The 26,824-nt window shown below is 35.1% G+C and overlaps 1 protein-coding gene across 1 annotated transcript in view; it reads right to left on the reverse strand.

Moving 5' to 3' along the window:
* Positions 1-26,824, reverse strand: part of LOC136043789 (probable ATP-dependent RNA helicase spindle-E) — a 129,743-nt gene that overhangs the window by 58,935 nt on the left and 43,984 nt on the right. Inside the window, exons 7-10 of the mRNA XM_065728706.1 lie at positions 21,712-21,872; positions 18,552-18,721; positions 9,703-9,870; positions 1,871-2,033 (exon numbers count right to left, since the gene is read on the reverse strand). Of these exons, the coding sequence (XP_065584778.1) occupies positions 1,871-2,033; positions 9,703-9,870; positions 18,552-18,721; positions 21,712-21,872 (662 nt within the window). The remainder of the gene's footprint in view (positions 1-1,870; positions 2,034-9,702; positions 9,871-18,551; positions 18,722-21,711; positions 21,873-26,824) is intronic.

Genomic DNA, 26,824 nt, shown 5'->3' on the forward strand with positions numbered 1-26,824 from the left:
TCTGGAATATACTTCTCCCAGAGAGGCCTCAAGCCGAAATTAGTACATCATTAATTTGCTTGTAATTTATCCAGTTTCTGTGTTTTCTGATAAGTAATTCATTATCTTGATATTATCTTTTGTTACTTACAAAAATACGTAGACCTAAAAATTAGCTTTAAATTTAGCCCTTAATCATCTATATATATAGCATTTCAGTGCCCCGCTAGCGGCAAATAAAAGAGAAAAGAATAATACATGTCTTTGCAATATGTCTCCACTTTCCATTTGTACGAGTTCTGGGAAATACTTTCCCGGAAAAACCATATTAATTTGCTTTTTATTTATCTTGGTTTTGTGTTTTTAATAGTTAATTTATTATTCTAATATTATTGTTTGTAACTTACAAAAAACACCTAGACATAAAAATTAGTTTTCAAATTAACCCTTAACATCTCCCTAGATGTTTCAGTGGCCTACTAACGGCGAAGAAAAGAGAAAAAAAGAATATATATTTTTGCAAAATGTCTCTACTTTCCGTTTCTACGAGTTCTGAAAAATACCCTTCCCAGAAAGACCACAAGCTGAAATCAATTAACCATTCATTTACTTTTTCTTTATCATGGTTCTGTATTTCTTTCTTAGTTAATTTAATAATCTAAGAGCTGTGTCTATAACTTCGAAGATTTAAAACTTTTTAATAAAATATTACAATGCATTTATATGTAGGTTACTTAAAATTTAGTGTTTAAAAATTTATTTAGTAATTTAACACCTAAAGTGTTTACTTATTCAATCAATAGTCATTTATTTATAGGACCACTAGTTCTAAAGTTGCTATCCAGTGATAGCCTAATTTAACTGTTTTGAATAATTGATTTTAGTTATTTTAATAAATTGCATTAATTAATTGCAAACATATATAATATCTTACTTAAATTTTTTAAAATAAAACATTACAATTTATGCATATGTAGAATATTAAATGTTTCGTATTTACTAACTTATTTAGTAGTTTAATGCCACAAAGTATTTATTTATTCAGTTAATAGTGATGTTACTCCAAGGATCAAGCCAAGAGTCAAGAGTTCTTGGCTTTGCCCTATTCCAGAGGTATAAGTTCATAATCTGAATCCCTATTCAATAACCTGAACTTCTCTTTTATTTAACAATTCTGATTAAATATATTTAACGAAATTAATGAATTAATTTAGTTAACGAATTTGAAAATAGATAATTTAATGTTTAAGAATTTGTAGTAAACGTTACAATTTATTTATATGTACTCCCAGTACCTCCCAGTACTTACTTATTCATTCAAACCAAGAATCAAGAGTTCTGGGTTTTGCCTTGTCTCAAAGTTGTAAATCTGCTATTCAGTGATAACCTGAAGGTTTTTTTTCTAAATTTAACTATTTTGAATAATTATTTTTGATTAAACTAATTAAGTTAATTCATTTAAAAATCGATAATTTCTTAATTGGAATTTTTTTAACTAACACTATAATTCATGTCTATGTACATTATTTAATGCATAGTATTGAAAAACTTAATACCTCACAGCAGGGCAGCAGGGACTTGTTTCGGGGGGTGGAGGGTTGGGTTACAACAAAAACTTCAAAAAACGCATAAAAACTTTGTCGGGCAAACTTTCAGGGGGGAGGCTCAAACACCCTACCACGCCCCCCTGGATACGGCCTTGCTTCACAGTATTTACTTATTCAGTTTGCAGTCATTTTACTTATAGAATTGTTCGATGAAAGTCGTAAAGAATCAATAGTTCTTGGATTTTTTCAGTTCAAAAGTTATAAAAGCGCTACGCGACCTGAACGTCGTTTTTTGAATTAATTCATTCTAGTTAATTATAAATGACTTTAATTAATTAGCTTACCCATAATAATACATTCCTCTAGAACATTGAAGACATATCCAAGAACAATGAGCTTCGATAGACGTATATCCAGAGGAAGACAGCTCATAATTTTGCCAATTATTGTCAGGTCACCGTCATCAGGGTCAATTTCGCCATTTACAGTCAACAGCATAGCTCCAACCTAGATAACATATAGTTTCGAAGTTAATTAATCGTTAAACAAGAGCACAATAAAATAGTAATAGCTACAAATTACAATCGATTTTCTTCTCTTTTTTTTATTAGACGAAGTAAGTTTTAAGTCATCTTTTTCTACATGAGCTAATGAGGAACTTTTCTTCTGAATGGTTTGGTTTACGAGCATAGGCTAACCAGCTTGACTTTAAATTCTAACAGCTTAAGCAAGATATATATTCGTTTATATTTAAAGATCAATTTCACTTCTCTCAATTCATATACTAGGGCTCTCCCACAAATGTCAGGGATTTATTATCAAACAGTTCGTGGTAACGAACTGTAAGTAAGAAGCGACCCGGCTCAATAGTAATCAAAAGCCTAAACAGAATTTTGATATCAATAGATATATCAAAAGAATCGCCTTATTATGCTGATTTCAGCTATATAAGTTTCATTAATTTTAATCCTACCGATTAAAGGATACGAGCCTTAAAAAAAATGCGTGATTTTTGAAAAAAGAGGACGAAATTTTGTATTTTTTTTGCCCGAAGAAAGATCAGGGATGTGTTTTTGTTTTTATTTGTTTATTTTTTGTTTGTTTTTTTTTCCCAGGGGTGATCGTGTCGACCCAATGGTCCTAGAACACCGTAAGAGGACTTTTTTCGTATGTAAATTAAAAGCTCTAGTGCTCTTTTAAAGTAACCAAAAAGACTGGAGGACAACTAGGCCCCTCCCACACCCCTTTTCTCTCAAAATCGTTCGATCAAAATTTTGAAACAGCTATTTTGTTAAGCATAGTTGAAAGGCCTGGTAGCAATGCCTTTGGAGATACCATGACCCCCACAGGCCGTGGAGAAAGGTTTTAAAGTTATAAAACTTACCCGTTCTTTACATCTAGTATTTGTTATAGGGAAGTATGCATAAATTTTTCCAGGGGGAGGATTTTCTGCTGGGGGATTTTCATCAGGGAGAACTTTTTATGGGGAGGGAAGCTTCCAGGTGGTGAATTTTTCAGGGAAAATTTTACGCTGGGGGAATTTGCCATAATTACTATACAAAATTCTTATTATGTCTTGCTTTCCCTTTGCCGACTCAATTTTACACGTTTAGATACTAATGGTATTAAACCAGGGTCAATTTTAACCAGGATTGATTTTCTAAAGAATATATCCGTGGGGAGGAGGGATTTTTCCGTGGAGGTGGAGCCAGATTTCCTGGCATTATTGATCAGAAATTAAATAAAAGAAAACAAGTTTTTACAACTGAAAGTAAGGAGCAGCATTATAATTTAAAACGAACAGAAATTATTATGTTTATATGGGTGATTGCTCCTCCCCAACACCTCGGTCTTTATGCTAAAGTTTGAGTTTTGTCCCAATTCTTTAAGAGCGACTCCTGAAACACAAAGTTCGGTTAATTAAAATTTAGTTAATTAAAGTTCTTTTAATTAAAAGCTTTTTTTTAAATACTAAAAAACTTTACCGTAAAGAGCAAGGTGCCGAGAAGGAACAATCCCCCTCATATACGTAATAACTTCTGATCGTTGTAAGTTTTAATGTTGCTCCTTTCTTTCAGTTGAAAAAGCTTTTAATATCTTCTAATGTTTAAAAAAAACCACTTACTTATAGAGAGAAAACATATACTTAACAAGAATTAAATTTAAATAAATTATACAAGTTAAATGGATTAAATAAATTAAATAGGAAAAATAGACTAAAATCATTCCTACATAAAAGAGAAAAGTAAAGAAAAAGATGACATTTTTTTTTTTTTTACAATCTTATGCTAAAAGAATCTTCGAACTAATTCCGGCGAAACATTCTACACAATTTGACTTGCCGTTGCAGGATTGAATTCTGACCTTGCAGAAGCAGCAAAAGAAATTTTAATGTGATTATTTTATTATGAAAATGACAATTATTTTTATCAGGTGTAGAAGACAGAGAACACTTAGGGGCCGGAAGAGGTAGCCTCTAAGCTCAGAAAAAGTAAAACATGCACACGAAAGAGTATATATTGATTCAAGATCATGTAAAGGGGTAACTCCTGATTGATTGATTTCCCGAATAAGGTTCCTAACTTTATTGTAAACCCTAGAAAACGGTTTTAAAAGAGAAGGAAAAAGTTGGAATCAGTACTACAGGACAGTAACAAACATTAGATTGGAGGAAGCAGTGACAGGAAAAAAAAAATGTATAAGGTTACTTAAGACACGAAGACCCTGCATATCTTTTCTTCTTAACAAATCAACGGGACATCTGTAAGACAGGTTTTCGTCAATAAGAATACCAAAAATCAAACACACAGGTCATAGATCTATTAATGGTCCCATTTGACAGGTGAATTTCAGAGAAGTGAAAAAACACTCGAGAAAATAAAAAACATTCAACTAGAGAAACTTAGGGCAATTTGGGCTGTCATTATAAATACTGCTATTGTTTCTCTGGTTACTTCAATGGATTGACAACTCGGGGATGGTTTGATTATCGTTAACCAAATAGGAACCGCTTGCGATGGCTTGTCGCTTGTATCATTTTGCAATTTAACGAGTTCATGTTAATTTCAGTTCTTTGTTTGGCTCTATCGTTATTTCTATATAGTTTTAAAATTTACATTGATTATAAGACAGCTTATGTCCGACCAATTTTATTATTATTTGTCTTAAATAGATTTTGGGTTTTTATTTAATATGTGTTAGTTATTTTTCTCGAAAATAAAATGCAGGAACAGTTGTTAACTGATTTAAGTGACAAGAGGCACCATTGCAACCAACGGCTGAATGAACAGTGTTTATCAAAAAGGTTACAGAAAATTTATAGAAAAGGCTAAAACAACAAAAACCAAAGTGGTAAGAAAAAACAGCCGACGACCATCAGTTAACCACTAATGTACCAAAAAAACTACTGCAAAGAAGGAAACGTTGATATTTCGGTACTTACGTACTACCCAGAACACAGTCGAGAAGTGAAGTTAGGTTAATCATTACGAAATATACCAAAAGAATATGATAAAAATGTAATACTTTAGAAACAGAATTATGGAAACAGTAACAAGGAATTATGGAATTCAGGCCGCCCAGAACCTATTATACTAAATACTTAACTTAACCACCTCTACATATTAAATATTTAATTAAAATATACACTGCATCGTAGTTTAGTTCACGAAAAAAATAAGCTTATTATAAGCGAATGCGAAAGAAAAACCGGTTTACTCAGATCAAACAAAGCAAACTTCTTGAGTATGTTCAGGATAATACGCAAGTACCGATATTTCTTGGAGAGGGAGGTAAAGAGCAGATTAGATTTTACGTAAATCGAGAAGAAATTTCAGCTTATATTTACTTCTACATGATACAGATGTTGCAATTTGGCACGGTGGTCAAAACTGTATAGAAAAAGAGATAAATTCAAAGCGTAAAAACACCGCAAAGGAAATGATTGTGACCTACCTAAATTTATTTGTGACGAACAAAAAGAGAAAAAAGCACCGTGTACCAAAATAGGTTTATTTGCTAGATTGATGTTAAACAGATTATGAACTTAAGATGTCAATTTAATTAACTTGCAGTCACAAGCTATTTAGTAAACACTATAAATAATGCCCAGTTTTGTAGCCGCCGGCCCCCTCACTCGGGACGCAGCAGGATTCTATATATGGATTCTCATTGTCGCTTATCTTCTAACGTAGACACTTTGAGCCTTTTCTTTATGTCATGACGTCCAAATGGACCCTAAATTATAAGAAGTGCCTTTGTAAAATTACCTTTTTTTTACTGTACCTTTAACTTTTGCCTCAGCTTGTCTTTTGTCATTATGAAAGGCATATTGCCAAATCTTTGTTTCTTTTAATTGCTCAGGTGGTGGGACAAAAACTTCATCTTCTTCCAACAATTTATCTAGTCTAGGCTTTTGAATTTCAAAGGTATGGCAGGAATTAATGACCTTATCCATGTCAAAATCCATAATCCTGTCATCATCGCTATCATTTTAAATTTTAGCATGTTTTGATTCTCGCTGTCTAGGGTGACTTTCAATGACTCGCTCACATGCTCGGTGTCGCATGTCTTCTAAACGCGCGTGTCTTTGCTCTTCATTTTTATTTCTGACAGGTCTTTGGGATTACTTCAGCCAATTGAGCAATGGCATTTGCTTTAGATACCAGTAAAGATGTTGCCGCTACTGATGATGCAAATTTTCGTTTTTTGCAATTGTTCAATAGAATTGTTCTCCCGGTTTTTACCCTTTTTTATTTAAGGGACGTCACGCCAATCCACTGCCTCTCATAGACGCACCTATGTGGAGGCAATTTCATATTGAAAAAAAGGTTAGCTGTAAATTTCTTTACAAATGATGAAAACTATTTTGATGGTTTGGACTAAAAACTGTGTATTCCTGGACTCGAAGTTTCTGTATGTAAGGCAATGAAGATGATTTACATTTCTTCACGTGATTGTCAAGTTTTGTCTTCCTCGATGGCTGCCACTCCTCTAGCTAGCCCCCGCACTTTGCGCTAAAATTTGAATGGTGCTTTCCTAGGGTAATTCTAAAATGCTACAAATATAGTCAGCTGAAAACTATAAATGTTTTATTAACTGAACAAATTTCAAAATAATTGAACTAATAGTCTATGTTTTTTTTGGGGGGGTGCGGGGCCGATCAACCCATACAGATGGTTTTTCTGATTATACAGATGGTTTTTCATTTTCTGACATAAAATGATTTTTTATAAAAATAATTAGGACTCCAATCTTTCTTGTCAAGTGCGGGATTATCGAACGTTGTCTTCCTTGGTGGCTGCCTTCCCTCCAACCCCTTACTTTAAGCTAAAATAATTCTCTAGGACGATTCTAAAATGTCACAAACTTAGCCAGTTGGTAAATACAAGCGCTTTATTTACAGGTTGCCTTCAAAATACTTAAATTAATATGCCCATTTTTTCGGCTAATTAACCTTCAGAGATCTTTCATCTTTGGCATAAAATGATTTTATGAGGAAATCCTCGGACTCTGATCTTATTTCTCAGGCTTGTGATTGTTGAACGTTGTCTTCCCGGGTGGCTTTCTTCCCACCAAATCCCGCACTTTGAGCCAAAATTTGAATAGTACTATCCTATGGCGATTCAAAAATGCCACAAATATAGCTAGTAAGTAGCTACATTATGAACTGGTTATTTTACAAAATATATAAATTTACACGTAAAATAATTTTAAAAGAAAACCCGAGGACTCAGATCTTGCTTCTCAGGAACAGGACTGAAGGATGAGGCTAATGGGGATAAAAGGAACATATTCTAACCAGCCTTTCATGCTCTTTTCGTGGTATAAACTAAATTCAAGTTTTTTTAAGTGAATTCAAAATTATTCAATTTTATGACGTATGTCTCCTTTATTGGTGACAAAAAAAGACAAATGACAGTCCCATGTTATAGCTCCAGAAGATAATGCTCTTATGTCATTCGAGTTGCAACAAGGCTTGATAAAAAAGAGACGTAAGCCGCTCAGAGGCTTAGGCCTCTTTTTATATTCGTAACTGTACACGATAGGACAATTCTGACTGCTCCCTTCGATTCCTCGCGCTTAGTTTACCAATAAAACATACATAACTCAATTTTGGCCAAAATGACACATTCGCACTCATAATCATCAGAGCTGACAGCTATTTAGTGAGTCTTAGATCCTTAATTCAACACATTCCAACAGAGATTTTATAATAATGATTTGTATACCAGGGATAGAGTTTCACTCCGTGATTATTGTGTGTTTAAGGGGATTGTCCGCAATAGTGTAATAGTCCGTTTTCGGTGTGAAAAAAAGATCTAGCTAGGTCACGACTTTGGGGAAATTCATTTGGCAGTCTGGGAAAAAGTTTTTCATATGAATGAAGTCAAAAATACCAAGATGCTCAATGGCCTTACTTTTTACAGCGAATAAAAGGAAAATGAAGTTATTATACCAAAGAAAACAACTTTTCTTTTCACCAACCGAAACTTAGTCCCCTGTTTCTAAATATTAAATCAAGCTAAAACTAGTATGCATCAATTCTATGGATAAACTTTGAACAATGAATCAGGCTGCGATACCTATGCTATATACGGGATGTGATATCATAGGCGGTCCAACAGCACGGCCTAAATAAAGAGTGAAGTAGGCTCTATACATTATTTAATTTTTTTCTTCACCAAGAGACTTGGTATGGAATGAGTTGTCATCGAAACTTTGTAGGGGCTTTTTCAATCTTATATTAAAGTTCTGGTGCCCCTTTTGACAATTAAAAGTGATTGGTAGACAAGCAGCCCCCCCCCTCCTGCTCCATATTCTCCAAAGATATCCCATCTAGATTCTTAGATAGCCACTTAGTTTAGCATAGTTGAAAGATCCAATTACAATGCCTCAATGGATGACAGCCCCCCACAATCCTTGGGCCAAGGGCGGCAAATTATACGATTAGCCTATTGTTTACACCAAATATCTGTTATTGGGAAATGAGGCGCGTTTGAACTTTGGTGTCCAAAATGGTAAAGGATATTGTGGTGAAGCCTTCGGGGATGTTTTGAGAAGTGTTAAATTAAATCAAAACACATTATATACATTCAGGTTTTCAAAAGGGCGCATCTCAGGGCATTTTAAGGTATTAAGTTGGAACTTCCATGTAATGATGAGGAGGATGATCAATTGACCAAAAAACACTATATGCACTCTGCTATTACTGTTATTGCCACAATTGCTAATTCTACTATTAAAACTACAATTAAGGCTACTACTACTAGTAAGAATACTACTAAAGCTAGTGGTTTTAGAGTGAGAATTCAAGGAATACTGAATGGGAAGTTGAACTAAAATAAGACACAATTTGTGCATACAGTTCGTCAAAGGGGCCTACCAGCAATATCTTGGGAACGGACAGATGTAAACACGAACAGAAGTTACTTTAAAATAAAATATTATCCACAAAAGAAGTTTTCCAAAAACAAGTAAACAGCTACACTAAAACAAGGATGAGGATAACTAAAATCAAATAGTTTTTAAGTGTAATACTAACATAAATCACTGTCAACAAATAAATGAGACCTAAAACGAAGAGAAATTACAATAAATAACTAAATCAAACTCATAGCGAAGCTCTCACAAAAAGGAGTAGAGCTAATAGCCCCTGAGCCTTTTAAAGACCAGAACACAATTTGCAAATACTAAAAAAAAAATATTTATACGTTTTCTTTTTTTAACTTTATTCAAGCTAAAATGATTAATAATTTCAGGGACGAGTGTTAGGATATAATAATTAGTCAACCCGCATCCATTTGTCTTTTTCAGTAATATTGGTTACGATGGTGATTTTTTATTTTTTTTTATTTGAAAAATGAAACAGAAAGCTCAAAATAAAGATTGTTCTCAATAAGCATTAATTATGTTCTGGTCTTTAGAAGGCACAGACACTCCACTTTGTGTGGGTTTCTGCTTGTTTTGAGGTTGATTTAGCTATTTATTGTAATTTCTATTAGTTTTGGGTTTTATTTATTTTTTGACAGTGATTTAGGGCAGAATCAAGCTTGAAAAATGAATTGACTTTAATTCTGGTCATCTTTAGTCTAGTTTAGCTTTTTACTTTTCTTTGAAAAACTTCTCTTATAGAAAGGTTTTTCTAATTTATTATTTATACAAGTCGTAAAATTACCTCTTTCAGACTTAGAATACAGCTTCTAATTCGATTGAGAGCGGGCGGGTCCAAAGCGAGAGCTAACACCCGTTCTGGCTTTCCAAAGTCAAGTTCTTTCGCTCGCAGAACACTTTGTTCCAAAGGAGAGCGGAGAAGGGCCGGTGTAGTTTCAAGTGGTAATAGTTTCTGGAATGAATAAAAAAGAAGAAAAGGCATAAAAAATTAAGAAGTTTTCTAGATACCCTTTCTTAGCTCGCATTTTATCGTTGTATCAGTCATGAGGTACATAAAAACTTTTTGAGTCCTGTTTTTTTTATGTTAAAAGTGATTTTCTTCTTCTTCTTCTTTTACTTACTATATATGATGATAGATATATTGATAGATAGAACTATGTTGGGCCCCTTCACCTATCAGATATATGTCCTTTTTGAGTTAATTATTACTTTCTAATGGGGGATCTTAAATGTGTTAACAGTTCGAAAAGCTAAGGAGAGGCTAGATTAATACAAAGGAAATCTGTTACTCATTGTTAAGCAAAACACTGGCTAATCAATTAGCGCATAGCATAAGCAATGTACATCCTGTTTCTGCTAAGATTTATATCATGACATTTAGTACAACAGGAAACTTTCATATCAAATTATTCAAAGAGACCTCTTTTGAGCTGATATTTGATATTTTTCAAGCAGGTATACTATAATATTTTTAAAGAGTGCCCTTTCCTGAAATTAAAAAAGAAAATTCTGCTTCGTTCAATAAAAAAAGAAAACACACTTTCTAATGATGTAAGTATCATTAAACCTGAATAACTTTAAATCTAACAGAAAACAGGGGGAGTTAAACAGTTTTCTAAGTTTCCCAGAAAAGGAGATGTCGGCCTTTAGTTTTCTGTCTTTTATTCTGATCTCTTATTAAAGCTATTAAAGTTATGGCAAAACTGTAAAATCGATTCTGAATAGTTTGGCCGCACAAAATAAAAAGCTTGTAATGGACGAGATAGGGTGACCCTTTAAAGTACCAAACAACCTTAAACTCACTCTTTCCCTTGAGAACCTTTTTATGTTGTGATTTAATAAGCCAGCTAATTAAGATACAATATGAAATTCAGCTAGAAAGAGAGCCATCTGCCAATCCAGATACCAGGCCAAGCAGCATTGCCTGATCTTCTTGCATGTATTTTAACGGGTCACTCATTGTGGGGAAGTAGAGTTACGGCATGACGAGCCAGTTCTCGGATTGGTCAGAATGTCAAAGGAACAGAGGCCAATGAGAACTTTATTTGTTCTATTTTATTTGTTATAATTTATGTATGGAGGCTCAAAATAAATGGTCATCTGGGTTGCTGGAAGAGACACGACAAGTCAGCAGAAACAATCAAAGAGCTTTGCCAGTGAAGAACAGATAATTAAAAAATAATGGTAGTTACAACAGGAAGTTTATTTCCTTCAATATCTAGTTGATTTATATTTGTTCAAAACGCTATCGAAAAGCGTAGAGGTAACATTCGCCAGCAGACGAAACACAGCTTGAGTCGGCTCGTACGGTAACAGATTCATACGAAGGGGTAAATTCCCAGAAAGCTCACGGATACCTAGATCCCCAATACATTCAAAAAGGCGGGAGGAAAATAAACCCCAAAGCTGTAAAACGTAGTTCCCGGAAGCGTGATATCTAAGTCACGATAAAGATTGGATAGAGATTGAGAAATCGGGATATAGTGCACTTTACAGTGAGCCCGGATACCCTAAAAATGCGGAAGCCAGCGTTTATGGAGACCCCATTTAAAGTCCACAAAAAGATAAAGATATTCAGAGGTACAGGCAAATGTACTCAATAAGCACAAGGCAGAATACAGGTGATACACCTGATGAGTATGAGTGATATGGTAGCCAAAGAAATCTGCAGTGCAGATATTTGCAAAATGAAAATAAGAACGATTTATGACAATAAGCATCAAACCACCCAAACAGTCTTGTTAGTATCAGCTCAAGATCTAGTCACAAGTCAAAGAATTCTAAACTTTGCATATATTCAATTTTATGAGAAGAAACAGAGGAAAACAGACGAATTAAGAGAGAAAAAAGGAAGCATAAGAACGAAAAGAGGAAGCAGACAGAATAGTCAGGGAGAGAAAAGAGGGGGAAAGCAAACAAAAGAAAGCGAACGAAAGGATGAGCAAATAATGAAACCCGTGGATTTTTATTTCCCAGGCGCCACAACAATCGTCAGCGATAGATTTTAGGCGTGCAGGAACCCTTCAGCCAATGAAGGAACATGACGATGTACATCTGTATATCTCCAATTTTGAACAAAACTCAGAATTAAACGGCTATTGCGGCTAAGTAAACCACAAGACACAAATTGCCTTTGCAGCCATGCCGATTTATCGGACAAGCGACTTTGAAACTTGAAGAAGCTATTTTTGAGCGATTTCACTATTTCCGGAAAACTTCCGTCAAAAATTCCGCAAATAGGCAGATATACAACGGTGGAAGATGCCAAAAAAAGAGGAAATTAGGAAAACTCTACAAAAAATAGTATGGAACAGCTTTTAGAAAATACAACGAGTGGCATAACAATATATTTAAAAGAAAAACAACCGGAGGCAATCGAAGAAATGGGCAGGGAGGTAATAGGAGGGGTAGACACCGAGCTACTTATTGTGAGTCCCCTGGCATTTTCCAGAGATTGATTCTACTCTACAGAGATTGATCATTCCCACTTCCCCAGAAGAAATGATCGCAAAACACATAAAACAACAGCTTGAATTAGAGCCCATAATAACGAAAATTATTGATACGTTTACTGAATCATACTAAATACGCAGAATATTAAATGGAAAGTTAGAAGAAATGACCATTGATTCATGTAGCAATCAAACCTACAAGCGGTCTAGCCTTATTAATAGAAAAGAAACTAACCATATCGACAGAGTTACAACAATATTGAGATATTATGGAGATTAACACCCACGTCAGTTAGATTGAGTCAAAACAGAAATCACAAAAAAGATGGTATGGTACAAAAATAAACGGTAAATGTGGGTCTAATGCCCACTCTCTTACTAAACGTTCTTGTATCGGAATATTTCGGAGACATAGAGAATCTCTTATTCCTGCAGGCAACTTCAATGACAATGAAAGTGGGTTTAGCATCCTGTGGGAGAGTTTTGGAGACAAAAACGGTCAGGCCATCCTGTCTAAGGGAGAAAACACATTATACTTTGGTGCCAATGGGGAGGACGCTGTATTTCTTAGAAGACTCAAAAGGACAGAATTGACGAGCCATTCTGTCCAGAAAATGATACACATGATATTCCGGTTACGAATAAAAATACTCCTGAAGTCCGTGATTTTTTGGATCACCTCGTAGAAAATAGCAAACCTCAAACGGGGGTGAAAAAAAAAAGTTTAAAATACCAGTTTTTCCTCGAAAAGTTAGAGAAATTTGAGTTGAATATGTAAAGTCTAGTATAGGAATTCAATTCGTATTTGATGAAACTTTATGCATTTCTTCGGTAAAAATAAAAAAAAAAATAAAAGAGAGAGAAAAGCTGCCAAACGAAACTACAATTCAAAAAATCAGTGAGATAGCAAAGATTAATATTTGCTGATGATTTACTTAGGATTGACTGAAAAAAAAGAAATGCAAATAGGAAAAATAACCTGAAAAATTATTCAGAACTCCCGATCAGAAAAATTTCACGGGAGTCATTTTGTCGACTCACGACTTCGGGAAGAGAAAAGAGCTTAAGGAGGAGAAGGTGACCCCTGTCTTCTTAGTGAAAGGCAGGGATAACCGGCAAATAGAATTGGAAGAACTGCAAGAAGTTTCGGAAAAATCAGATTGTACCAAAGATATAGTTGGATTGGAAAAGACCGGGAAAGGATTTGAGATTTGCCTTATCAACTTTCTGAAGATGTTGGCTCGATTGTTAAAGGGGGATCCCTTTGGGAGCTCAGAGATGATAGACAGTTCCCTCAGCCGACAATCGTTTTGCCAGCTATGATTACCTTACCAGGGACTAGCCTTTCGAAACTATAGTCACTGGAGATGTTCTTTTCCCATGACCATTTAGTACCAATACCCTACCCTTTTCGAACCCTTGTCCTTTAGTCCTCAGTTAGCATCAACATTCGTTCCTCACTTGAATGTACCATGGGGGCAGGATCCGGAAAAGTTACTTCAGGTTTCCTTGAGATTTGTACTCCATTCCCTTGTACTCCAATTAATTCCACGGTAATTAATATTCTTTATCACAAGTAAGCTTAAACTATGTCACGGGGTCAGTTTGGTTTTGATTCAATTATGGATATATTTTCACCGTTGAAGGTTAAGAGGCTAAAGACCAATCCCTCGCGACACCTGAAATCGTTCCAAATAGCAGTCTCAAATTTAAACTTGAAAATGCGAGAAAATTTATAACTTAATCGTGCTACAAGGCGCTGATAAGTGACGGTCTAGGACCCATAGGATTCTTGTCCATTTTTGTTTTTCCCCTTTTCTGGTGGATCTTCGGGCATACGAATTTTATCTCTGTTTCCGCTAATCCCTTCTTGTCTCACTTTTTAAGGACTAGGAGTGCAGTATTTTCAAGTTCTGGATTATTTGGCAAGTTTAAGCCATAATAATAATAATAATAATAATAATAATAATAATAATAATAATAATAATAATAATAATAATAATAATAATAATAATAATAATAATAATAATAATAATAATAATAATAATAATAATAATAATAATAATAATAATAATAATAATAATAATAATAACAATAATAATAATAATAATAATAATAATAATAATAATGACAATAATAGTAATAATAATATTTATTACCCACAAACATACAAAAGTATAAACAGTGGAGTACAGAAAAAAAAATTAATAAACAAAGTAAAAACAAAAGTACACGTACTCAACAATGGCAAGCACAACAAAGCTAATATAACAAAGAAAAACAGTATAATAAAATAGACTAAAGATCAGTAGAACAGTCGAAGTAAAGCTGCAATAGCTAGAAATATTTCCAAACACAGCATAGACCGCCGCTCATATTTCGCATTCTTCATGTTCACCATTTATTATTAACCCACAAAGATAACCCTATTGAGAAAAGAAAAAGCAAACGAAATTAACAAAACGACCAAAAAACTAAACACTTATCCTAAATAATACATAAATAACAAGAGAAAATATAACAAAACTAGAAAGATAACTTATAAGAAGAAGAAGATTATGGCACCATCGCCCCATACAGGGAATTATTCTTGCAGAGAGATCGGACATAGCGAGAAAGCCGATTTTGGACGGCCAAGTATGGATCATCAATGCCATATCTTTTACTAGTCCAAGAGTTTATAGTCCAGGGTGGTAGGCCTAACAAGAACTTACAAAAATGATAAAAGCATGACCGGGTGGTACGTTTAATCCGATCGGTTAATAGAGCCCAAAACGGGGAAAGACCAATAGCGTGTGGTTGCACCAGCGCATTGAAAAACCCTGCTCTGATATGTCTATTATAATTTGTCTTGTCAGATATGAGGAGACCATAAGATTTGCGGATCTTGCTGGTCAAATGTTCAACTAGCAGTGATCTTTTAGATTTCATGTCACAACCGATTGGAAGCCCGAGGTAAACTAAACTAGGCGCTGGTCTCACGACACAATTTTTAAGTTGGATATCAGGAACGTTATCTGAGCTTTCACGGTTGAAAACAACAATTTCGCTCTTACTTTCGTTAAAAGACAGGTTTATTTCAGAATAAGCGTTGCTTAGAACATCCAAGTTCTTCTCTATCATCCCAAAAGAACGGCTTAAATTCAGTATATCATCGGCCTAATATAGCAGTGATCTATCTATACCTCTAAACACAAGACTAATCTCAACATCTTTTTGTGATTCTATAACACTGTTATTGCAAAGGGGAGGGGAAGAAAATGCCCCTTGCCGTATACCTTTTTCTACAGGAACTACTACAGCCGAAATTAGTGGACCATCAATCGTCAGGACTTTAATTCTAACCTTCAGTTTTTCATACAAATTTTGGAGTGATAGGACGATTGATCTGTCAAGGCCATGTTTGAACGAACACGACAGCATCTGAGCATGGACGCCAGAATCTAACGCTCGGCGTACATCATGACTAGCTGCTATAACCCTTTCCCTTGTCTGGTCACACTCTAAAAGTACATTACAAATGCTATGGTGAACATGTCCCCTACTAACAGATTGTTTAAAACCAAATTGGTTATCCGGGCTTTCTCAAACTCTACATAATTCATCAATATAAGAAACTCAAAAAATTTTGAGAATTTAAAAAAAAAAAAATAAGAAAAGAACTGGGGCAACAGTTATGGGGCGGCGAAAGCCGCACTGAGCAGGGTCTTTTCCTTTCTTTAAATACCGGGGTGACAACCCCAACACAAAAGGAATCTGGCACTAAATTGCAAGTGAAAACCATCTAGTATAACAGAGTGAGATACTAAAGGACCCTTTGGCTGCCATTAGCTAAATGCCTGCCACACACTTGGTCAATGCCTTGCGAGAACTTCTTCTTTGCTTTAAATATCACCGCCCGAACATCAGAAAGAGTTAACACAAACCCGAGTGAATTCGATGCTTCACTTAACAAGAGATCAAGGTTATCTTCATATTTCGACACAAGCTCAGCGTCGGGTGCGGCAAATTCTATTCTGTAATAACTATTCCACTGTTCTTCTGTGGCCCAGAGGCTGGGGCCGTCAAAATCACTTCTTTTTTTCCTTTTAAGGAAAATCCACACGACATTTGGGTCACTTATCAGCGTGTTACTGTTTTCGTCCAGAATGGTAGCATTGTCCTTCTGCAGGCATTTGGCAAATTTTCTTTTCAGATAAATCCGCACCGTATTCACAGCACCTGACCGGGGCTTTCCTATATCCATCCACATTTTGTACCAAAACTTAGATGCATGACAAAGCTGAGCTAGCAGTGGGTTTTTCTTTCCAGCGTGGAACTTCAGCACCAATGCGAACCTTGTGTTGTGGTACCACAGCACTTTGAGCGACTCTCAAAGCATGGATTATTTCCATGCAATATACATTTAAATCAATCTGTTTCTCAGTGGTTGCTAGACTGGGATTTGTTTGTAGAAGGTGGTAGGGTACCTTGATCCTTCCCAGAATTTCATCACAGACAGACTGGTATATGTCTATATTGATCTTTTACCGGTTGGATCTCTTACGCCACTTCCTGACTTTGCTGTAGTGTTGATGGTAGTGTTCACATATGGAGAGGGGAGAGGCAATGTCGTTTGCTTGGTTTGAAGAAAGAAATCAAGGGCGAGGTTGCTCCCGAATTATGGATGTATATAAAATCAAGATCGTTCAAAAGAACCTCAAGACCGGTGAGGGCATTAAGGAAGATTTGTGAACGTGGATTTGTACCACAGAGATTACAGTTCATGTCACCAGCTAGTATAACGTCTAGTCCCTGTTGTTCTGAACCTCTTACTGAACTTGCTAACTTTTAACAAGTGTAACAAGTTCAATACTGAACTTACGTTCAGACTTAAGGTTTCGGTAGTCAGTTGGCATGTACACTAAGTAAATGACAGTTTCGTTTATTTTGACCGCAACATAATTGTCGGAAGATGATTGAAGGGCCGGTAGAAGTTCTACTCGGGCAAGTACCACTATACTACCGGATTGCCTACCTTTTCCACTTTTTGACTGGTTATAGCTGAAACCCCAAATACTTTCAACCATCCGTCCAGTGAGAGAATATCCAGACTTTCATTGGAGAGAAAGTGTTCTTGTATACACAATACGTCACATGACTCCATTAGGCGATACAGAAAAAGCCTTTTATTAATAACACCGCCATTTATGTTCCAAGTAGTTATCCTTAACGTTCCACTGTTCGTTTCTTAAGCAGTAGTTTCCGTGCTTCTGGACATTTATACGAATAACAGGGGTGGTCAGAGGAGAAACAGAGAGCGCATTTCATGGCAAGTTGACACGGGTTTTCTTTGGAGTTCTGGTGGTCATCAGCGCATTTAGAGCATCTCGGGAAAGCTTTACAGTTATTTGCAGTATGACCGTAACACTGGCACTTGTAGCACTGGGTAGACAAAAACTTGCATTCAGTTATGGGTGGACGCTCGTAACCAATAACAAGGGGATTCTCAATGGCATACTTTAGGTGGTCACGTGACTCAGACTTTAACCGAAAAGACCTAGTACTTCCTAGCTGAACAATTTCTGTACAGTTATTAACGAGATCGCATAAGTCACTTTTAGACGTTCCGTCAGGCACTCGGCGTACTATAACGAAAAAGGCAGGACTCTTCACTTTAGCATTAATGGACTGGTCTGCTTTGCTTAATACGTCTGCCAGAGTATTGGCGGCACCCTTGTCCGACAGAACTACTTGCCATACATCCCTCCTAGGCCTCAAAACAACTATGCTTGAACTGACATCCCCACAAGCTCTATCCAGGAAATCTTTTCGAGCGTCGGGATTATTCAAGTCTTTAGGTGGATTTTTGACAATAACTGAGTAGGACAGTTTTGTGGGTTGGGGAGGTTTCATTTCGGGAACCGTTTGCAAGACTGTCCTTCTTTATAGTGCTCATAAGGTCTCATAACTCATGAGGTCTGCCAGTGATAATTTCGGAGAAAAACTCTTAAGGTTCTCACAAGAAAATCTTCGAGTTCCAGCATCACTAAGCTAAGATTTCATCTTCTTCCTTTCAAGGTTTAGATAAATTTTGTTGAAAAAAATTTCGTAATTTAACTTATTTCAGAAGTTAGGGTATTTAATGTCTCGAAGGTTTAACAGAATACATAGTAAGAATAATATAGTATAAGAACTTTACCTCATCAACAAAATCCATAGGAATTAGACGGTATAATTTGCCACTCTTGACACGACCACAGCGGCCCATGCGTTGCTGTAATGCATTCATTGAAGCCCATTGGAGTTTCAAACTTGAAAAATTTGATTCGCTGTCAGTTTCAAGTTGCTTTGATAGACAGAAATCGATCACTAAAAATGAATAGCATATTCAAATCCTGTAGTTTGAGTCACTAACGGCAATAACAAAAGACAAATTTTCCTCTTCTGTTTATGCAACAAGGTATAGATATTTTTGAAGACCACGTAGCCTTCCCATGACGTTCAACCAAAAATTCAAATTGGGATAAATCCCTATATTTGACACTGAAAAACAATGATAAAAACTATGGATATTTTGACACTATACACAGACACCGTTAACAAATGGTAAACTAAGGTTTATACGCTGATGACGTATCATTGTAATTCACTGTGTAATTTTTATTATTGTTCTTCACTGCGTAATAAAAAATGTTGTCCCTACTTGAGCTGTTATCTGTGCAGCAAGGTATATGAAATACAATCAAGGTCGTTCCACCTTTTTGGATTTTTCCACCCAAGACAACAATGTTTTAAAAAAGAAAATCTCCAGAAGCAGATGGACACTGAAGCAAAAAGTGATAAATGTTTTAATGTAGTAGTTCCAGCAAAGATTATGGCGACTCAACTCAAAAAATATATAATTTAGAAGAAATTCTAATTAAAACTAGCATATATATATATATATATATATATATATATATATATATATATATATATATATATATATATATATATATATATATATATATATATAGTTTCTCTCTTATTCTTGTATTGTGCTGAAGACGGCCCTTGGACATAGGGCCGAAATATCCACAGAACTGATCTCCACTGTCTTGAAAAGATTTTCCCTATTGTCTCTACTTTGTATTTTGTTACTCCAATAATTCTTGTAAAAACCTCTTCTACTCTCTATTAAACATAAAGCTTTTTCATTAAGATTCCTAGCTGCAGTCTTAACTTTCTTCCCAAAGACACCATCAGCAACTTCACAAATTGTTTTTCTAAAATTATTCCATCCATCTTCCACATGGTCAAATCTTAAACTTTCAATTTTAGTTTTCAACTGTTCCTGGGAAGTTTCTCTGAAATTTTCACCCTGGAGTTCATCATCACCATAACTTCCGGGAGGTAGTTACCTTTCCGAAATTTCAGCTTTAAATTAACCTTAGACACTACTGATGGTTATCTTTACTTTGAACATCAATAACAGCACTCCTATATACCCCAGTATCTTGTATTGATCCTGCTATTATTCGATTCACAATAACATAATTAATAAGGTTTGTTGTCTTACCATCAACTGAATACCATGTCAACTTATGGGCCATTTTATGACCAAACAGCGTATTGGTTATAACGAGGTTGTTATACTTACAAAATTACAAAAGTCTGTAGCCATTACTGTTTCCTCTTCCTACACTAAATTTATCTAGGCTAAGATATCCATCTATCCCTATTTCTACCAAGCTGGGCGTTAAAATCTCCTCGCAAAAACACCGTACCTGGTACCCTGTCTATTTGCTCCTGTAACTGTAAGTCTACCTGGTACCCTGTCTATTTGCTCCTATAACTGTAAGTAAAATCCATCTGAGTCACTAGTATCTTCATCAGTTGCTTCAACAGGGGCATATACTACTATAGCTGATACCCTGAACTTTTTAGTCATAAAATGAGCAATTATTATTCTATTATTAATACCTTCCAAGCCTAAACAAGACTTGTAATACAATCTTATCAAACCTAGTCGGTACTACAGAGTTATTCGCTACTCTTCATAATCAGACCATGGAAATAGACCTTGCTAAAAAAAATATAAGAAAGGAACACAAGCCAATAGAAGTACATAACGAATTCTGTTTTCTCAATATTTTATCAAATGAAAGGTAAAATAATTTACACAAGTATGTAGCCCCTTAACCCTGGAGATGACCATAGCAAGATATGTCAACCTCTCATCACAAAGATGGCAAAACCTGTCTACTACTACTACTACAGCCATAAAAGCAAATTGTTCATTACAAGACCCTACTATGCCTAAAATTTGAACCAGATCTGTTTTTTAGTGTGTACCATGTCGCTGATGTTTTCGACCACAAAAAAATTAAATGGTGTATCCAAGGCCGTATCCAAGATTTATTTTCGAGGAAGGTGGGATATAAAAGGATGTTTTTTCGAGGGAAGGGGCACAAAAAAATGAAAAAGCGCATTTAAAAATTTTTCTATGTTCATTATTCTTTCGTTTTTAAGAGTCGGACTAACATTTCGGGGGGGGGGGGGGGGGGTTCAAGCACCCTATCCCCCTTGGATACAGCCTTGAATGCATCGCTTGAATATTTTTTTTACGAAAAGGCGATTTTTCGACAGTAGTTGCACATCCTAAGCACTCTTTGACTGTAGTTAAACTTCGATTTGAAACTCGTACCTGCCTGCTAGCCAACTAGAACCGAGTTTTACAGTCAAAAGCGGAAACATGGCTAGATAGAAAAAAAATATTGTACTGTATAGCTCCAGATACCTCATCAGCATAGACAATAAAACACACTACATGCTCTGGTTCAGTAACAAGCCATTACTTGGCCCAGCTAAGAATAATTGGCACCTAACCAAAATACAACGTCATGTTCATCAATATAGTCTGAGGTCCGCACTTTTGTAAAAAACGTGGACCTTAGACCCTTACCACTTTCTAGCAATCAATTGAAATGAACGGACTAGATTACTTGATTACTTGATTACTCTCTTTTTTCAATTTTCTCTCAATAGTTTTGCATTGTGTTGGCTTTCATAAATTTTTTTTATTTAATTTTTTTTTCTCTCGCACTCCTAATGTTATGGACACATAAAACAGCTTTAGTTACGTACGATCCCATTTTGTCTGCTCAAGTACATTGATTTTCCTGAGCCGGTCATTTTCATATCAGTTTTGTTATTTCTGGCAGTCTTCCCTTTTCTTGGGTAGGGGGAGATTAAATGCCTAATTTTTCTTTTAGAAATGCCTTCTGTGTCAACCATAACGCCCAAATTTCCATGATTTTTGACTTGCACACATGCACGAAACAAATACGCTATGAAAAAAAAAACTCAAGTCAACTTACCATAGTCAACGTCTGGGACAGTCACAGACGATTCTGCAATATTAGTCGATAATATCACTTTACGTCTACCCTCAATTCGCTTAAATGCCCTTTTCTGCTCGAGCGCCGATATCGACGAGTGAAGAGGGATTATTTCCAAAGGCGTAACATTGTCAGACTGCCTTAAATTAAAGAGACCTGTTATGGAACATAATAAAGACTGAATCGGCATAGACAAATAAATTATTGTGCATAAAAAGAACAAAAGGCGTAGCTGCTTGCTATAACCTTCAGTATTGTAATAAACTAAGTATTTTAAATCGTCAAAATCAAATAAAAAAAAACTGAAAACTAATAAAATTAGACCACAAGATGTAAAGAGAACACTTTATTTTCTAATAATTTTTTGGCCTTTTAATCCTTTTAGCACAAAAGAAGGGAAAAAAAAGGCAAAACACAAGCTTCACACCAATCATGGTGATGGCTAAAGCGCCACAAGGTCACCTTGAGTTACGGTACTTCCCGAGGAAACTAGCCTAGTAAACGACAAGTATTTGCACTGAGTTCTGATTAACTGGTAGTTCTTTCAAGTTTGATTAGTTTGAGCGCTGCGCTATCGGGTTGAAAAACCTCTTCCTTGTTAATTTATCTACTATGATTCCCTTCCCTAGTAGCATAATATTTGTAGGCGTGAATACATAACGAGTTGGGGGTAATGGGCGTGAGATTGACTGCGCAGGATTTCGACTCCTGTTGAAAGAAGAGCATCGCCAAGTGCTAAAAACTATATTACGACCAAGATGGTCCCAGGATTACATAAAGTCTCGGTTCAACTGGAGGTCCCAGGCGCATCTTGCTATCCAGTTCTAAGCCGGCTTAAGCGCTTCTGTGTAGACCCCGTCCTGCAGTGGTTCTGTGACCATTAATTTTTCTGATACCAAAATAATTTCCATGATTTAAATAATATAAAAATTGCAACTTTGAATGTTACAACGCTAAAATATGAAATTTTTACTGACGAATTCAAACGCTTTGAACTGGAATTAATAGTTGTTCCTTATCTCTGATATGTTCCTTATCTCAGTTAATAGGTGAATCTTTCTCCGAAAGCTCACCTGAATGCCCTTCATCTTTTTGGAAAGTAAACATCAAACATATCCACCTTTCTCAATAACGTATAGCATATATAAAAAATGTACGAATTACCTAACTTACACCATTTGCCCTGGAGGCTGGGAGGGGGAAGGGGTTGACATTCCCAACAATATAATTGCTGGACCTTTCAACTATGCTGACGAAATAGCTATCTAAAAATTTTGATTGGACACATTTTTGAAAATGATAGGCGTGTACGGGGGACTGGTTATCCTCCAATCACTTTTGACTCTTAAAAAAGGCACTAAAACCTTCAATTTCGACTAAAACCTAATATGTACCCAGGGCAAATGAGCCTCCTCCAAATTTTACACATCCATATCTTCCATAAAAACCTTATATACCCTCAGGACACAACTTACAACCCTTCCCCCCAGGCTCTGGGGTTTTGAGTCAACCTGCAGGCGTTGTTATATGATTTTTGGACTATTTTGAGCAAAATGACTATCTCGAAGTTTCAATTAAACGCATTTGGAAAAAAGAGGGCGTGGGCCTAGTTGCCCACCGTTCACTTTTGACTTTTAAAAAGGACACTAGAACTTCCAATTTCGAATCGAAAGAACCCTCTCTAAAGCTTCTACGATTACCCCTTCAATACAAAAATTGTATGTTAACATACATGAGCTTTCAACTATGTTGGACAAAATGGCAATCTAAAAAATTTTATTTGATGTGTTTGGAGAAAAATCGGGCATGGGGTTTGACTCTGAAATACGGCACTAGAACTTTCAAAATCAAATCAAATAAGATTGCTTCGACGTTTCTTCGACAACTCCTCCTATACCAAGTGCATTGGCCAGAAAAAATAACTAAAAAATAAATAATATATTGTGCTCACATCACTCTTTACTTAGTGCTATCGAACTACTTATGATGAGAGAAAGGTAGAGATGGCTGGGGCACGTTCTGCGGATGAAGGATGACAGATTGCCAGATTGTCTTTTCTGGCCAACTGTCTAAGGCTAAACGAAAATCAGGTCGTCCTCGGTTGGGTTCGGAGGATGTCGAATGGAAAGAAATAAAAGAAACGGGAACTTCCTGGAGGGTGTAAAGAGGGAGGCTTGGAATAGATTGGGATCGAGGAAGTACGTATATAGCTGCGTTGCCCTAAGGCGGCTTGGTGCTGCAGTGAGTTTTTAGCAGCACTAGTAGTAGATGCCATTCCCCCAGTCTATCACCGAGTGGGGTAGCCTGAAGTTGCAATTGAGTATTAGTGTCTCAGAAAGATCCCAAAGGATAGGATGTCTTTTTTTCCCGGACGGTTTTCTGCATGTTATGAGGATATATCCTTTTAGGTCGTTATCTGTAAAGTTTGTTTGACTTATGCAGCGGAGTGTGAGCTTAAGTAACGATTTGACCCACCTCCTTCACCCTCTAAACTGGTTACATTCTTGTGGACGATTAAGATGTTTTTAACATAAGAACAGAGTAATTTTTTCACATATGTACGGTCAATGATATAGAATTAAAAGGAAGCGTAAAAAAACATATTTCTAAGGATAGTGTTTCTTTAATTTAAATACGCAAATTGAGCACTTATAAATATAATCTTAAGAGTTTAATATCATTTGTTGGTAAATTGTTCGGAATTTGCAATGATTTGAGAAGGAAGCCTGTCCTATAGAGGGAACCTGCCAGTTCAGAAGTTGCAAATTTGACAGGTCTTCTTAAGGAAAAGTCGCCCAAGACACAATTTAGGGGGATTTTCATTGTTTTTAATATTAATGTTGATAAATACGTTCCCAAAAATGCAAGGTTTTTACATTAAAAAACATAAACGTTTGTACTTTTGTAAGCACTGCACATTTTGGTCTCGATACAAATGCATATAATTTTCTCTTTGTTTTTTTTTTAATTTATATAAATGATTTTCACCGCGCTTTTACATCCCCGTGTCTCAACACACATTTTGCTGATGATACGGCAGTTTCAATTTCTGAAAAGAATGACGAGGAGCTGGAGACAAAACTGAATACTGCATTTTCTAATGTTCTTGATTGGTGTTCTTCAAATTTTATTGCTTTGAATGTATCAAAAACTAATTTCATAATTTACGGCAGAAAGTCAATATCTGCCCTCGTATTACCCGACTTACTTCTTCAAAGTATCTATTATTAATATCTCGTGTGAAAATGATAAAGTACCTTGGACTTGTGATTGAAGAAAGCTTATCTTTTAAAACACACATTCAAAATCTACGATTAAAGATTTCAAGGTGTGTTGGTTTAATGCGAAGGTTGAAGCTTTGTTTGCCCTACTCTGCTTTACGAAGTATTTATTTTGCTCTGATTCAAACTAATATTAATTATTGTTCTCTAGTATATTTATCTACATTTAAAAGCCATATTAAACCAATACAGATTTTACAAAATAAAGCCCTAAGAATCCTTAAACTGTTTATTCCATCACCTATTGCACTTCCAAATAAGTCTTCTACTGCATCTTTATATACTTATCTAGATATACTTCCAGTCTCTCAACAATTTGCTTTTGGAGCAATTCTTTTCAAAATCAATTATGACATTAAGAAATTACCGCCATATTACCTCCATCAAAGTTTGTTCTCCCAATCACAAGATTTACATAATTATAACACTCGACAAAAAAAGGATATCTACATTGACAAGTATAATACTGAGAGATCTAAATTCGCTCCGTTTGTGTCAATAGCTCGGTGCTGGGATGCTCACAAGACTCTTATTGATAATTTTTCCTCTATCCATTTAATAAAAAGGAAACTTAAATTTCATTTAGTTCAAGATTATTTTTAATTAAGTATCTTTTTAGTAAGGCAAAGTTTTTGTATGATTCGTTGCTCTGGGTGATTATGGGCCTCTCAGCTATCTTCCAGTATTAATTTATATTTAATAATATGGACATTTTTAATTTCTTCAATAGTATTGAATGATCCTGGGCTAGCTGCTACTTTCATATTATTGTTGTGTTATTGTATCTTTGCCGTCATGTTTATCTTTGTATTGTAGTGTGTTATTATTTTATCTTTGTCTAGGCCTAGTTTTTCGAGCTTGTTTCCCCATAGGCCTATGTCATTTATATATATATATATATATATATATATATATATATATATATATATATATATATATATATATATATATATATATATATATATATATATATATATATATATATATATATATATGTATATATGTATGTGCGATTAATAAATAAATGAACTTGAACTTGAACCAGTTTTTCTATATTTTACTATAATAATCATAAGAAATATTATTCACATATAATTAATCATATAATATAACATATAATTATATATCATAACTATTATATATGTAATTATAATAATAATAATATAAATATTATAATAATTATTTATTATAATTAGTCATATTTGAAATTCTAAGTTTCAAGGTTACATTGAACAGAGTTTAGATTGAAGGAAAGTGTTGGTAGGCTCTTCAGTGCGTTGGTCGGCATTCTACTTAACCCGCTGATCAATTAACCCAGTTTACTTTTACTAATACAAAAGAATGACCTAGCTGTTCCAAACTTTGAAGTTTCCAACTTTTAGGCAATTTTCTTCTTTTTTTGGCTGACAAAATTCACTCAAGTTATTGAACTTTTCCGGTATTTTTCTATATCTTGTGCTATTTGATCAGCAGTAGCGATGTTACGTTTGATGTTAGCTTTCTCTCAGCGATCTATCCAAGTAATTTACTAAAAATTTATCAAAGGTGGGCCCCAACGTCGTAACTTAATTCTCGAACTCTAATCTAACTACAATAAATTTAATTAACAATACGTACTTTGAAGATTCGTTCCAGGCCTCTTTCAAATACTTAAGGAATTTTGGAATTTCATGGAGCCAGGGAGAACAAGACAGCAAAATTATAGTCTACCATTGCAGGAAAATTTACCAGAAGTTAGTCAACATATGATAACTACTGTCTACACCCTGTTTTAACTGCAATTAATTTGCTGAATAGTTCATGCTTCAAGT

This window comes from Artemia franciscana, chromosome 2 (assembly GCF_032884065.1).
Source record: "Artemia franciscana chromosome 2, ASM3288406v1, whole genome shotgun sequence".
In the NCBI taxonomy this organism is placed as follows: Eukaryota; Metazoa; Arthropoda; class Branchiopoda; order Anostraca; family Artemiidae; genus Artemia; species Artemia franciscana.